The sequence below is a fragment of the Euprymna scolopes genome, chromosome 5 (assembly GCF_053919585.1).
Source record: "Euprymna scolopes isolate OS-2025 chromosome 5, ASM5391958v1, whole genome shotgun sequence".
NCBI classification, from domain to species: Eukaryota; Metazoa; Mollusca; class Cephalopoda; order Sepiida; family Sepiolidae; genus Euprymna; species Euprymna scolopes.
In genome coordinates, this window is record NC_136486.1 from 20,674,305 (window position 1) to 20,689,659 (window position 15,355).

The 15,355-nt window shown below is 31.7% G+C and overlaps 1 protein-coding gene across 4 annotated transcripts in view; it reads left to right on the top strand.

Annotated features, from left to right (window-relative positions):
• The first annotated feature begins 5,655 nt into the window (after positions 1 to 5,655).
• The window catches only part of LOC145276729 (UDP-N-acetylhexosamine pyrophosphorylase-like), a 91,712-nt gene continuing 82,012 nt past the window's right edge, over positions 5,656 to 15,355 (top strand). For all 4 annotated transcript variants that reach the window (XM_080127945.1, XM_080127948.1, XM_080127946.1 and 1 more), the window contains exon 1: positions 5,656 to 6,393. In XM_080127945.1, coding sequence (XP_079984071.1) covers positions 6,146 to 6,393 — 248 coding nt within the window. In that variant the 5' untranslated portion in view covers positions 5,656 to 6,145. The remainder of the gene's footprint in view (positions 6,394 to 15,355) is intronic.

Sequence of the window (15,355 nt, forward strand, 5' to 3'; positions counted from 1 at the left end):
ACCATTTTTCCAGCGGCCTTGGCAACAGATTTGATGTACGTATTCCATTTAAGATCAGGAGTAAAGGTCAAGCCCAGAAGCCTGTCAAAACTTCAGGCCTCCCCAAGACGAGAGCCATTCATTTTAATTGATGCCAGATGTGGATCAGAACGTTGATGATGTAAAGATAGAAGCTTGGTTTTAGATGAATTAAAAGTAACCAGCCACTCCTTTCCCCATTGTACAACATGATCAAGATCAGAGGAGAGAGAATCGGAGAGAACTTGGTTTGTCACAATAATTAATTTTTACTATAATATATATATATATATATATATATATATATATATATATATATATATAATGTTATAAATGGAATTTTTAAAAACTTCTTAATGCTGCAATATTTTAAGTTATAAATTTATTAATATTTTTTACTAGAATATTTTGTCCTTTTCTTTTCTATTTATAACAACGAGTTCTTTATTTTTCCATGTTTAAGCTTAACCATATTACTGTTCATGCTCGCAATTTTCTATTGTAATCCATGATTTTTTCAGGCTTCCAATAAATTCACTTACTCTTTGTTTAATTTCAGTCTTATTTTTGCCCCCATAAACATAACATACGCATATGTAATAACAATGTACGGCACTCATCTGCTTCCAATAAAATCCCCCAATTATTTCCCTTTGATTCTTTCATTCTATCTGTTTCACTTGTTACTTCTCGTTTCGCGACAGCAATGAATTGGTAGCAACAGTAGTCACTGAAACGACGCAGTTGCTATGGAAACCAGTCCTAAAAAACGTCGCTCACCTTCTTAAGTTTTTACCATTTTGACACCATAAATTCATCATCACTTTTGTTTTACTGAACGAAGATTGAATTTTTTTTTCTTTTCACAATATAGCTGAGAAGGTGATAATAAATTTAATAATTATAATAAAAATAATGTAATAAATGTGATAATAATTGCTGTAATAATTATTTGAAATTTGGTCGAAAAATGAGTAAGCGGTGATGCTTTAAAGCAGTTTAAATGACTAAAACTGCTACTTAACCGTGTATTCAAGCACTACCGTGTTTAACACACACACACACACACACACACATATTTATATATATATATATATATATATATATATATATATATATTTATATATATTTATATATACATATATTTATATATTCATACATATATATTTATATATATTTATATATATTTATATATATATATATATTTATATATATATATTTATATATATATATTTATATATATATATATTTACATATATATATTTATATATATTTATATATATTTATATATATATTTATATATGTATTTATATATATTTATATATATATTTATATCTTTATTTATATATACAGTGATGATCATATTTATTGGCACGGTAAAATAAAAGATAAATTTTGTCTAATAAATTCTAAAAAAGGGATTAAATTAAAGAAAATAACAAAGTATATTATGTATTTTTAACTGGCTTTCCGATGCAGCAATCGGATTTTAGAAAAAATAAATAACAAAGGAACAACAAACATAATTGCAAAAAACCCTTGTTCAAAATTATTGGCACGATTTATTTAATAATCAATTGTATAGTCTTTGGCCTTGATTACCTTCCTCAGTCGCTTTTCATAGTTTACAACCAAGTTGTTGCACTCTTCAGTAGTAATTTTAGCCCACTCTTCCTGACAATAATCCTCCAATTGAATAAGATTCTTAGGCTTCCTTTGCATTACCCTCAATTTTAATGTTCTCCATAAATTTTCAATTGGATTAAGGTCTGGGCTTTGTGATGGCCACTCCAAAACATTAATATGATTGTCCTCAAGCCATTTCTTAGTCAGTTTAGCCGAATGCTTTGGGTCATTATCTTGCATGAACCACCAACGACGACCAAGTGAGAGCTCTTTAGCAGAGTCTTTCAGGTTTTCATCCAATATTTTAACATAATCTTCCTTTTTTATGCTACCTGTGACCTTAACAAGTCGCCCTGGTCCAGAGGCAGCAAAGGATCCCCAAAACATCAAACTGCCTCCACCGTGCTTCACTGTGGGTATGGTGTTCTTAGGCAGGAAAGCTTCGCCAGATTTTCTGTAAATATAAGACACTTTATTATGGCCAAATAACTCTATTTTCGTTTCGTCAGTCCATAGAACACGTTTCCAGAATGCAACATCTTTATCAATATGACGTTTTGCAAAGGCTAGCCTTGCTTTCAGGTGCATAGGCTTCAATAAGGGAGTCTTTCTCGGACGACATGCTTTTAAACCAGCTCTCTTCAAAACTCTACCAACTGTATGTCGAGATACATTCACTCCAGAGGTGCTCTGTTCATCAACAATCTCCCCAACAGAGATCCTTGGGTTTTGTTTTACTTGTCGAACAATTTTCCGTTCATCTCTTGGGGAAAGAATCCTTTTTCTCCCTCTACCCTCTAAACTCATAACGTGGCCTTGCGATTTGAACTTGTTTATTATGGCTCTAACAGTGGATTTGGGAAGGTTTAGCTTCTTTGAAATCTTATCATAGCCCTCCCCATTGGTATGGCATGCTACAACAAGCTTCCTGACGTCTTCGCTGTGTTCCTTAGTTTTAACCATGGCGATTGAAAATTATAATTTAGTCACTTATAATAGTTTAAATAAATCGCTATCTAAAAATTATCTGAAAAAAATTATTCACTGAATTAGCGTTAAACAAGCATAATATGGCTATAAAAAAGTTCAGAAAGCACGTAAACCGGAAATTGATTGATATTATACTGATACTAAAAGAAAAACAAAGCCGTGCCAATAATTTTGAACAAGGGTTTTTTGCAATTATGTTTGTTGTTCCTTTGTTATTTATTTTTTTATATCGGTAATTGTGTGTGTGTGTGTGTGTGTGTGTGTGTGTGTGTGTGTGTGTGTGTACGCATGCGCGTGCAATTGATTTATTGCACTATTTTTTCTTTATTATGTCTGTGGTTAAGAAATCGACCGTACTTTGGAAAACAAAAGTAACAGCTTGGATTTTTGAATATTAATAAAACTATATTTAATTACATTTCTAAATCTAATTTATTATTTAATTAACTATTTAATTAAATCTAATTTATTATTTGCTTCTTTTTATGTCCTTGTTGTTGCCACCTTTTTTTTTTTTTTTTTTTTTTTACATTCGTTTTTAACCAAAAAAAACAAACGAATTTTTATAATGAACCTGAAAATTGTACCCCGAATGCCCGTTAGTCGCGCTCGCGCTCATAGTTTTCTAAATCCAACGGAGATTTTTACACCTATTTATTGGTAACCGGATATGTCTACAAATACGTTCGTACATTGGTTTTAAGTAGCTGGGCTCGCTATTTACCTCCCACCCACAGCGGAGTGATATGACACAAGGATCGGAAAGTGTAAATTGAAGTGCCATCGCCCTCCCCCTAATAGAAAAGCAAACTGATTCCAAAAATTGGCTGTGCGGGCCTCGTTGGCATTCTCGGACGACCAGTAATAAACTGATCCGTGCTCTATTGTTACTTTTATTGTAAGTGCTCGACTGAGTTCTAATCCATGGTCCCCCTCTATAAAACGTTCGCAACAAATACTTGTCTAGCTACAACAACTGCCAATAATTTCTCTCACTCTCTATCTGTACCTAAAACTAAACGAAAAGTTCATAAGCAGAGTTTCTTTCCTAGAACTGTCCGTCTATGGGACAAGTTACCGTGGGACTACTTCCCGGCTGACTACAACATGGTCGTTTTCAAGTTCAATGTGAATAAGTTCTTGAGCTACGCCCTACCAAGTTCCACCATAAGTGATCATCATAGAATTGTCTCACCAATTATCTAACACTTATTAACCCTTACCCTAGAGTGGTTTCCTGGCCTTGATAAGTGGTGGTCCTTAATTTAAAAAAAATGCGTTCTGAAAGGAAGAAAACAAAGTCTAGGAAGGTGAACCGCCTAGAACTGCACAAAACCAAGGCCATAGTTCAGTCAACAGGGAACAGATCATCTCAACAATACTTCGTTGGCTTTCAGGCCGAGGAAATAGCTGGGCTCATCAGCAGGCAGCACGATCACTTGGCACAATCGCGCTCAGTTTCGCTCACAAGAAGTCAGACAGCAGAATACCATCTTGTTTCGACTCAACTCTATTGCATTAAGACAACATACCCTGATTACTCTCACAACAAGTCTTTTCAACAACATCTTTATTCTTTTACACCAGTCTGATTTTTTTTATAAGTGAGTCACTACTTATCAAGGTCTGAAGGCCATTCGAGGATAAAGGTTAAATTTTCAATACATTGAGCTTCATCCATCAAAGACTTCAAATACAACCAATAACAACTGGCGGTACAAACTACAAATATTTATGTTAATTACTGACTTAGCACTTCTGCTCAGTCATAGCTGACGGAACGAGAACAATCTACCCCGTGGATAAAATAAAGAATTATGTTCAAAATTCCGTACATATTTCTTTTTCCTTTTCTTGTTATTTTATTTATTTATTTATTTATTTATTTTTCAATTAGTTGATTCAGCTTTTGCTCAGCATTTAATACATAAGCCGAATTTGCAAAGATGGTGGGTTCCCTTTACCTGGCTAGAAAACGTCTCACATCTGCTTGTATTCTATATCCATTCGTCATGCATGAGTATTGTTGCCACAGCTAGACTGGTGCACCAACTACCAGTCTCTCCGTTTTGCACAGAGTGCAAAAAAAGTCTAATTTAATAGATCGCTCACAGTCTACCAAGAAGCGCCCATCGCCGCAATCACTGTTTGTTTTGCAAATACTTCCATGGAATGTGCTTCAACGAATACTGCACAAATACCCCTTCAACGTAAATATGTCCGGGCTTGTATTACTGTACATATAGATTTGAAAAAGTTGTCAAAAAACAAATACATAACAAATAAATGTTATCAAAGGCAAGATAATTTACTTTTCTACCTAACTGGATAATTTTCTAGTGTTTTTATTTAATGTAACATGTTTATTCAGCTCGAAAAACATAGTGTTTACCGATGTATTGGAAAATTAAAAATGGCGCTCTTCGACACGGTAAGTTTGGGAAAAGGAGTTAAAAATAAAAAAATATATATATATACACAAAATACTGTTAAAAACACACCGAATATATGTTAGTCAGCCTATGTCACGGTAACATATATTGAGCAAGTTTCTAACAGTATTTTGTCTAGTTTTTTTGTTTTGTTTTTTTTAATTTTTAACTCCGTTTCCCAAACTTACCGTGTCAAAGAGAGATTCGGGCACCATTTTGAATTTTTCAATAGATCGGTAAACACAGTATACAGTAATACAAACCCATATTTCCGACCAACCCGACTAGTAACAAAATCTAATCCCAGCCCTCTTTGCACTTATCCAGCGAAGGTCTGGTTAGTGCTTTCTCTCCTCGGTATTTCCACCCCCTTGACCATCAGCATTACTTATTTGGCGCTTGTTTATAGCGAGTCACGAAAAATGGGGAGGGGCGAAAGGCATGGGCACACAGCAGGGATTAACTTACAATTATACAGTTTCCGTTTTCATGATTTCATGTGTGAAGTTAAGTAATAAGTAATATTGTTTTAGCTTAAAAGGACTTTTTTTTTTAAATTAACCTATTGCTTCTTTGCATAAACTATGTTACACATCAGACAGTTAGGTAGAGAAAGAAGGGGAAAAGTTACGCTCGCTTTTTTTTTTTTTTTTTTTTTTTTTTAAATTTTACTCTTCTATTCATGCTAAGCGAGATCCCGGATAGCTCTGCTTGATAGCAATAAAGAAAAGTAGCCAAACTACGAGAAAAAATGACCAAGTAAATAATTATTAACAAGATTTGATTTTAAAAGTTTTCGGCTTTACAGAATGTTATACCTATGGGCTTCCGTACATTTACGCCATATGGAACTGATATCCCTCCGCATCGTTTGAGAAGAGACAACGAAGTTCGATGTTTACTTTTTAAAAATACAAATCATTTTCATTTTTCATAATTACGCAAAACAAAAAAGAACAAAAAATATTCTAAAACTTTTTATATGATTTCTAGTGGTTTCCCCGTTTTTAATAATGAGTGATATTTAATCGGTTGATTATTTTGGAGGGATTATTTCTTATGTCGGAAGTTGTAATTTTATGAGCACATGTGACACGTGTTACTTCCGTCAACGTGCGTGGTTGGCGGCGGCTTTGGTTTTCTTCTTCTTCTTTTTAAAAAAAAAAAAAAAAAAAAAAAAAAAGCGGCTGGACCGGCTTTTCTCATCAAATAAAAAACCTTTGACTTTTAATTATTTATTATTGCTTCTTTGCTGCGGCTTAGCAGTCGCTCATCGTCGGTCATCCAAACAAGAACTCCGACTCAGCTCTCTCCACCTAGTTGTCAGGTAAGTCGGACCCCGAATACAACAATAACAACAATCATTTTAAAAAAGATGAAGTACTTTCACTTACAATTTAAATTAAAACGATCAATCGTACAATAGTGGCGCGGTTCATAAATATTTTTCCTTTGCTTTAGGAGCAAAAATTAGCTATAAAACTCAATTGTGGTCGTAAAATGTTAATTCTAACAAGGAATTATTTTTAAATTGATAAATTCAAGAATTAAATCACTTACGAAGAAAGTCACTAAAACAACTATTTTTGGTTCTTATCCAAAATTCAACCTGATTTTTTAAAGAATACAGAAAAATCTTATCCGTCACAGAACAAAAGTATTATATTCCAAAAATTACGTAAATTGATCAAGTACTTATATAATATATAAAATCATTTTTGGTACTAGTGCAGTGTAGTTGCACTATCCGTGCTGAAATAATAACGTTATTATTTAAAAAGCCGTTCTTAACATGGGGAGGGTGTTTTGAAACTTCTATACTTTAACCTTACAATTGAATAAAAAACATATAAAACTTTAATTAAACTTGGATATACGATTTAAAAAAAAATAGCGCGGATCAGTAAGTGCACTAGCACATTTTTTTAACGATTTTTACAATTTTGATAGTAAATTGTAGCCTTTACAAGACTGATTTCGATCCCAGTAGTTCGAATTGAGTTGTCTCCTTATTAAACATGGCAGATCAAATTACAAAGTCTGATTTCGTCATAAAATGTGATTTTCTTAGTTAAAAAAAAACTACTTGATCAATTTACGTAATTTTTGGAATATGACATTTTCCTTTCGTGACTGACGTACATCAATATCATAAAGAGTTTTCTGTGTTTTTTTTTCTTTTTTTTTTAGGTTGAATTCTGGATTTGCACTTTATTTGTTTATGTGTTGTGGAGGAATGGTCGTAATCGATGTTTGCTTTTGACTTTCGAAAGTGATTATTAAGCCTTTATTGAAAGTGATACGAAATAATTTGTGCTCGCGTCACTATTGTACGATGGAACTCTGTTTTTCCACTTATGAGAATATGCTATTCTTATGTTCGTGCTTGTATTTAATGTATATAGCCAATGGGGCCCATTGGCAATGAGCACATCTTCTCTACTTGTCCCAGTGCGGCCGGCTTCGTCGCTTTAAAGTTGACATGTCATCGGACTAAGAATATTGATTTTTTTTTTTTTTTTTTTTTTTTTTTTCTTTAAAAATCTTATATATATATAATAAAAAATAGTAACTTGTCTTTCTTTTCTCGTTTTTTTTTGTTTGTTTTTTTTACCAAAACATCTGCATGTTATATATATATATATATATATATATATAGTTTTGATCGAAAAAAAAATGTTTTAAAATAATTTGTTGGTAATAATTTCACCTTTTAAAACAAGTTCTTTAATTCATGAAGCTCGATGTAACTACGTGTGTGTGGAAACATGTTTTTTGTGTTTGTTTGTTTTCAATTATATTTCACATTTTATTTATACCACTCCTTTAATTTATGAAGCTCTATATAATTACAGAACATTCCAAATTTCAAGATGGTGTCCATCTTACAATTTATTCTTTTAAGAATGTTGACATGTTAATTATGCATGTTATATATATATATATATATATATATATATATATATATATATATATAACATGCATAACACGAGTTCTTGCTTCGTGACACTTCGTAGGAAATAGACGGTGACAGCCGATTGGGGTGTCCCCGTGTCCCCCACTGATAAAATTTTCACGATTTGTGCTTCTTCATTTCAATATTGTCTTTAAATATAATAAATACGAATATTCGTAAGCTATTTTTAAAATGTTTATTTACTTTATGAATTTATTGCATATAGTTTTCAAATAAATATGTTTTATTTATTTGAAAATGCGCTTAAAATATTTTGATTAATGCAGATTTCATAATTATAGTGGACCCAATATATAGTAATGATTTAAAAAGTTACACAATAAATAAATAGACTTAGTTCTGCGCTACAACCGAGAATCGAAACCAAAATGTTTAACTTGCGATTTATTTTTTTACACTTTCGCACCGATTTTTCCTGGCTAAAGCCCAAATATAAAGTTTCGCAGTGGTTCGAATACCCTACATATTAAGTTTCAATGTGTATAATGATGACGTTCTACACAACGGTTTGTAGATGCCTAAAAATCAACAGTAAATTCTCTACAGTGCAATGTAGACAATGTATTGTGACCTGTCATTGCGGGGGTGCGGGTCATGTGAAAAGCTTCTTCCTGGTTCACTGCGGTAGGGGGAGGAGGGGTCTCAAAATTAGAGCAGGCAATCAGTCTGTTTGATTAAAAAATGGTCGATTTCACCGATTTCGATGACAATAAAAATATGGGAGAGTGGAATACTGGAACATTTGTTCTTATTCAATCCCAGTCAACGTCAGGTCTCCCTGCAACTAAACAATGACAAGTAAGCTACACGGAAGCGTTCTTGTTTCATTCCAAAAAGAAATCTTTGTTAAGACAGGCGACAGCTCGGTTTTTTTAAAAATATGCCCTTTTAAACAAAAACAAGATTACTTACTGAATTATGAAAATAGTAATATATCCAAAATTACGAAAATCCATCGAATAGAACACGTTCTATTCTGTTTTTAATTTAAAAAGGGGGGGGGGCTTTCGAGATCAGCTGCTCATGTTGGATGTAATCTAAAATGTTTTCTTAATTATGCCCCCTATTTCTGAAATCTTCATCGTCTACTCTACATCTACGAAAAATGCAATTTTCTATAAAAAAAAAATTACTTTTAACTATGAATAACTTTCTATTCGATGAATTTTCGTAAATTTTGGATATATTATTATTTTCGACATGACAAATAAGTAATATTGTTTTTTTTTTTGTTGTTGTTTTTTTCTTAGAAAGACATTTTTTTAAATCGCTGTCGCCTCTTTTTGGATAAGCATAAAGAAATCAGACGTTGGCCTTTTGGCCAATATCAAAGTGTAGTATCTGTTCTTCAGATGCTGCACTTAAGATAATTTGTACCAGTCAATGGAGGGGAAACCCTCTATACTGGGACAATTATTATTTTTGGTAACCAGAGTGCCCCCTTTTTGCCTACTTTTAGGGGAGCTGGTTTTAACCTCACATTAAAAATGGCCTTGTGCCTAATTTGCTCAGTGGGGGAGCAAATAAACACCATCTGTTCTTCAGATGCTGCTGGACTTCCATTTCTTGTTCTCTTTCGGTGGAGGAAAAATCCTTCACGACTCAGACTATTTTATTTTTGTACCTTTTCTCCGCGTTAAAAAAAAAAAAACGACCCTGGTGTCTAACTCTGTCCCGTGGGGAGGCATAGTAAATAGGTACAATCTAAACATGCGTCTGTTCTTTAGGTACCTCCAACGCGAGACGTGTTTTTCGATTCGATGTGTCTGACACGTTATTTTTTTTATTTTTAGTTTACTGTAAATCGGTTATTTATTTTAAATCAAAAATACAATAACAAACTTTTGAAGACTTTTTGAAATTCTTATTTAAAACATTTGATAACGAAATTAAATTGACCAAATGCATTTCGCTTGCTTCGTAAACAAGTCAGCTGTTTTGATTTTTAGTTGGAAGGAAAAAATGAATTACTTTGATTCGCGACACTTCGAAATTTGAAAGTAATTTAGAAGCATTTAAACTGTCGAATAAACTATCTTTAAAAATCTGAACAAACCCTTAAGATGAAAAAACCGGAAGCTATTAAAAATTGGTAAATGTTTGTTTACTTTCCACCTTAACAATCACATTTAAAGTTATGACTTTTAGTAGTTTTCGGGTATGCTGAAAACGAATATCGTATTTAAATTTGCCGCAAAACATAGTTTTTCTGATATTAAGTAATGTAATTCCTTATGTTTAAAGTGGTGGCCATTTTGTACGCGCAAAATTGATTAGGGATTAAAATAACAATACTCAAACAAAATTAACTATTGTTTTATTATAATTTTATTATAATTTAGTTGATTAATGATAATTTAATAAAATAATTTTATTATAATTTGGTTGATTAATGATAATTTAATGAAATTATTTTATTTTCAAAATTCTAACTTGTGCAGTTTACGAACCATACTGTTTTTTATTTATTTACATATTTTAGATAAGATTTTAGAGTCAAATAAAATTTTTAGGGTATATGTTGTTTATTAAATTGTTAGGTGAAAGTACGGTACTCCTTGGGCATTGAGTTCCATGGCGACCAGCAGAATTATTTAATGGTTGCTCACTTAGTCCCCCCCCCAAAGTCATGCGCACATAACATTTTTTTATTTACTGACGTTGGCTTAGTAACTTGATAATTTCGTAAACCTTAAATGCATGCCGGAAGATTTAAATTGGTTCATTATTGTAATGAAAAAAAAGTTTCATTCAACACAAAACCAAAAATACATACTAATGATAAATGATTTATTCTATTCATTGAAATTTACTAATTTTTAAGTGAAAAAAGTTAATAAAAAATAGTTTATGTGCACATGTAAAATGTTTGTAAAAGTGAGAAATTATTTTAATATTTATTTTTAAAAAGTGGTATTTTTATTTTTTTAGATTAGGTCCACCTTAATACCCTCAACCTCATGTTAAGAACAGCTTTCGGAATAAACACCATTTTTGGAGGGGGGGAATATTTGCAAAATTTAACTGATATTTGTTGTCAGCATACCCACCCGCAAATACTATTTAAAAAAAAAAGTATGGGTTCAGTGCCCGTTGCAGAGAAGTAGATTTATTTATCAATAAAAGTCATTTAAAAAGAAAATTGTGGAGGTAGACCTAAATGTAAATATTTATCAAAAAAATTATCCGCTCATGTAAATTAAAAATGTTTGTAAAAGTGAGAAATTATTAATAAATGGGTGTAAATGTTAGTAACTTTTTTTCTTTTAATATTCATAAAGAGTAAAACTTTTTTTTCCAATATTCATGAAAAGAGTTAAGCCAACGTAAGTAAATAAATGTTTGTAAAGGCGACAAACTATCAATAAATGGTTTAGTTACTTTTTTTTATTATTCATAATGAGTTAAGCCAACGTAAATAAATAATGTTGGTAAAAATGCGAAAGGTAACGCAAGTAAATAAATGATAAATGTTACGTGCGTGACGGGGGGGGCTAAGGGAGCGACCATTTAAATAGTTCTGCTGGTCGCCATGGAACTCAACGCCCAATGAGTACCGTTTTTTTAACTCTTTAGTAATGTTTCTTTTTAAATTGAGTAAAAATAAAATGTTTTAATTTTCAGTACTAGTGATCCGGACGTAAATAATATCGTTATTATTTAAAAAGTCATTCTTAACATGGGGAGGGTGTTTTGTACCTATTCTTCAACCTTACAACTGAATAAAAAAAAACATAAAACTTTAATTAAACTTAGAAATACGATTTAAAAAATAGCGCGGATCACTCTCTGCACTAAAAAAAACTAATTTTCTTATAATAAAAAAAAAATGTAATTTTGAAAAAAAAAAACGATTTAATTTTGCGGACAAAATAGGTTGTCTTGTTTTGGGTGTCATGTTTTTGACACGACGACAAATTGGACAGATTTATTTATTTCTTCCCAACAAATGAAGGGTTAATGAAAAAAATTGATTCTCATTCAAATCGAAAACAAAATCGAAAGACTAATAAATATGTTGCATTTTTTTTTCTTAAAAAAAACTATAAGAACAATTAAAAAATATTAATAGCAAAAAAAAAAAAAAAAAAAATTGTTTCGTTTAATATTGCCTCGTTGTTTTTGACACGCACCGACTTTGTCATTTCATGTTTTAGTCACGTAATATGGGCGGTCGCTTATTTACATAGGAATGGATTTCGGCAGGACTTCGTAGTTATCAGACAATTTGTTTTTACTTAAACATATATATATATATAGTGCTTGTGCACTTATTAATTCGCGCTATTTTTTTAAAGTATTTTCCAGATTAATTATTTTATGATATCTATTTTTATTAAGTTGTAAGGTTAAAGTACAGAATAGGTACAAAAGACTCTCCCCCCTCCCCATGTTAAGAATGGCTTTCTAAATAATGTTATTATTTCAGCACAGATCAATAAGTGCACTAGTACAATATATGATGTCACTAAAAGAATACACAATTGCTACTTCTCTTCCAATTTTCGGATTTTTTAATCGTACCCATATTTCTTTATTTTCTTTTAAAGTTGATGAGTTCCTATTCTTCTAAATAGTAAGAGCGGAATACTTTTCAAAAATTGACATAATAACGTGAATGATTCTGCGCTACGAAACAGGTTAAGAATTGAACATTTTAACATGATTAAAGAAATAAACGGTAGGTGCAAGTCCAAAATTTAACCTAATTAATGAAACACAAAAATATTTTTAAAATCCTTATGATGTATACCCGTCAGTCCGTCACTGAATGAAAATTTCATGTTCCAAAAATCAAAAGTAGTTTTATTTTTAACTAAGAAAATCACATTTTATGAGGAAGCAAAAAGGAACTGTCTCGCATCGCTATCTTGAAAAAAAAATACTTAAGGATACATAACTCCGTCTTTCGAGATCAACGGTGACGATTTCACATTAATCGTTTAAAAATATTTTTTTATATAAAAAAAAAAGAACTACTTGATCAATTTACGTGATTTTTGTAATATGACGGTTCTCCTAGACTTTTCTCCCAACTTTTCGTCTGCTTAAATTTTAATCACGTGATTACAGTGTAGCGACAATAAAATAACGCATTCTGAATACGATATTAAAAATCACTTTAGTGGAACTTATGCACTTATGTTACCGAGCTGCCGGGTGTTTTGAAATTATTCTGTAATTTCACTTAATAATTTAATAAAAAAAAAAAAAAATATTGTAAAACGTGAATTTAACTTGAAAATACTATTTAAAATAGCACATTTTGATACTATTTAAACAGCACTTTATTTTATACATGTGTGTTTGTGTGTGTGTGTATATATATATATATATATATATATATATATATATATATATATAAAGTGCTGTTTAAATAGTATTAAAAAGTACTATTTTAAATAGTATTTTCAAGTTTTACGATATCTCTTTTGTTTATTAAATTGTTTAGTGAAAGTACAGAATAGTTACAAAACACCCGACAGCCCGGTAACGTAAGTGCATAAGTTCCATTAAAGTGATTTTTAATATCGTATTCAGCTAAATCCATAACAAGCGGCACTTGAATGAATGGTTTATTTGATTGTCGCGTGATTAAAATTTTAGCAGACGAAAAATTAAAAGATCTAGGAAAATCAAAATGACATTTCCGTTCTGTGTGGATATGGATCCCACAAAGATTTTTTCGTATTTGAAAAAAAAAAAAATATTTAGATAGGATTTTGGGCAAACACCAAAAATAATAGTAAACAAATTTAATTGTTTTCACTGAAATGTGGTCAAAGCAAGACGACCGGGAAAAGAAACATTACTCGAAGTTTTTATTTTATTTTTTTATTTTTTATTTATTTATTTTTTTTTTTTAGAAAAATAGTAAAAAAAATGTTTTTCCTGTTGATTACATCTGTGTTATCAGTGAACCTTATGAGAAACGTCCCCGTGACATTTATTGGGTGGGTTTCTATCAGTATTATGTTTGATTTTCGATTTTTGAGCCATTATCGAGTCTCCAAGATGACCGTCTCATGTCAGCCTTTTTTTCTTGTTCTAATGTAAGACTCGGCACTATTTGTATTTCAATGTAAACAAACACTTTAAAATAAGTTAAAACAATAAATGAGCATAGGTAGAAAAGTAACTTATCTCGCCTTTGGTAACATTTATTTGTAATATATTTATTTTTGACCACATTTTTGTTTTATTGTCTATATGTAAAATGTCACTGTTATGCCTAAATAAAAATGGTAAATCGGCCATATTTCTTTTCCTATTGTCCGCGTGTTGCGTGTACAATTAAACTTACTATAAATTTTTAGTGTAATTTAGATTTTCTTTTACTAAAACATGGTTTAAAAAAAAAAAAAGTCGACTGGGAACAATGAAACTATGCAAAAGCTCGTCTCACTTTCTTGGCCTTCGGGACAAGATCAAAGTGTAGTATCTGTTCTTCAGATGCTGCACTTCTATTTCTTGTTCTCTTTCGGTGGAGGAGAAATCCTTCACGACTGAGACAATTTTTATTTTTGTACCTTTTCTCCACGTTAAAAAACGACCCTGGTGTCTAACTCTGTCCCGTGGGGAGGCATTGTAAATAGGTACAACAACTTTAAATAATTTCCCTTTTCCCTCTGTATCTTGTGGTGTAATCCTTAGCTTTGGTAGAGGCCATTTAGGTTAACAATAACATTTTTGTGTATAGCAGAGAAGCACACTGGCATTTGACATGTATATTGGGTATATAATTCACACTGAAAAAATAATTTTTGACCGACCCTTTAAGTTTATGTGCTTTTTGAAAGCAACGTTTTCGGGGGGTTTTTTTGTTTGTTTTTTTTGTTTGTTTTTTTTTTCAAAAGACTTCAACAGGTAGGAAATAAAAACAGAAAAGATTTTTTTTTTTTTTTTTAATTACATTTTCACCCCAAACAAGGCACATTGTCACTTTGGTGTAAGGGGCTACTATCAGGGGCAACAACTACTGGGGTACTATGTAGGGATTTGGGCAGCAAGATGTCGGTGCACGTTGCACTTGAACTTCTGCACGTCAGTGCAGTTGGGGAAGCAGGGACCTGAAATGGAATTCCAAAGTCTAGCGGTTCTGGGGAAGAAACTACTGGAGAAGAAAGATCTTTTACATCTAGGGATCTCTACAGTGTGGGGGTGGGATTTAGCAGCCTGTCGGGTTTGTTGAGGGTGTTCACGTCGTGGGGGCACAAGTGCTTGCAATTCCAGATATATATATAAAAGCAAGCAAAATCCGATCCCGCATTTTGCTAAATCCTACCCTCTGATGAGAAGGAAAGTATTTCTT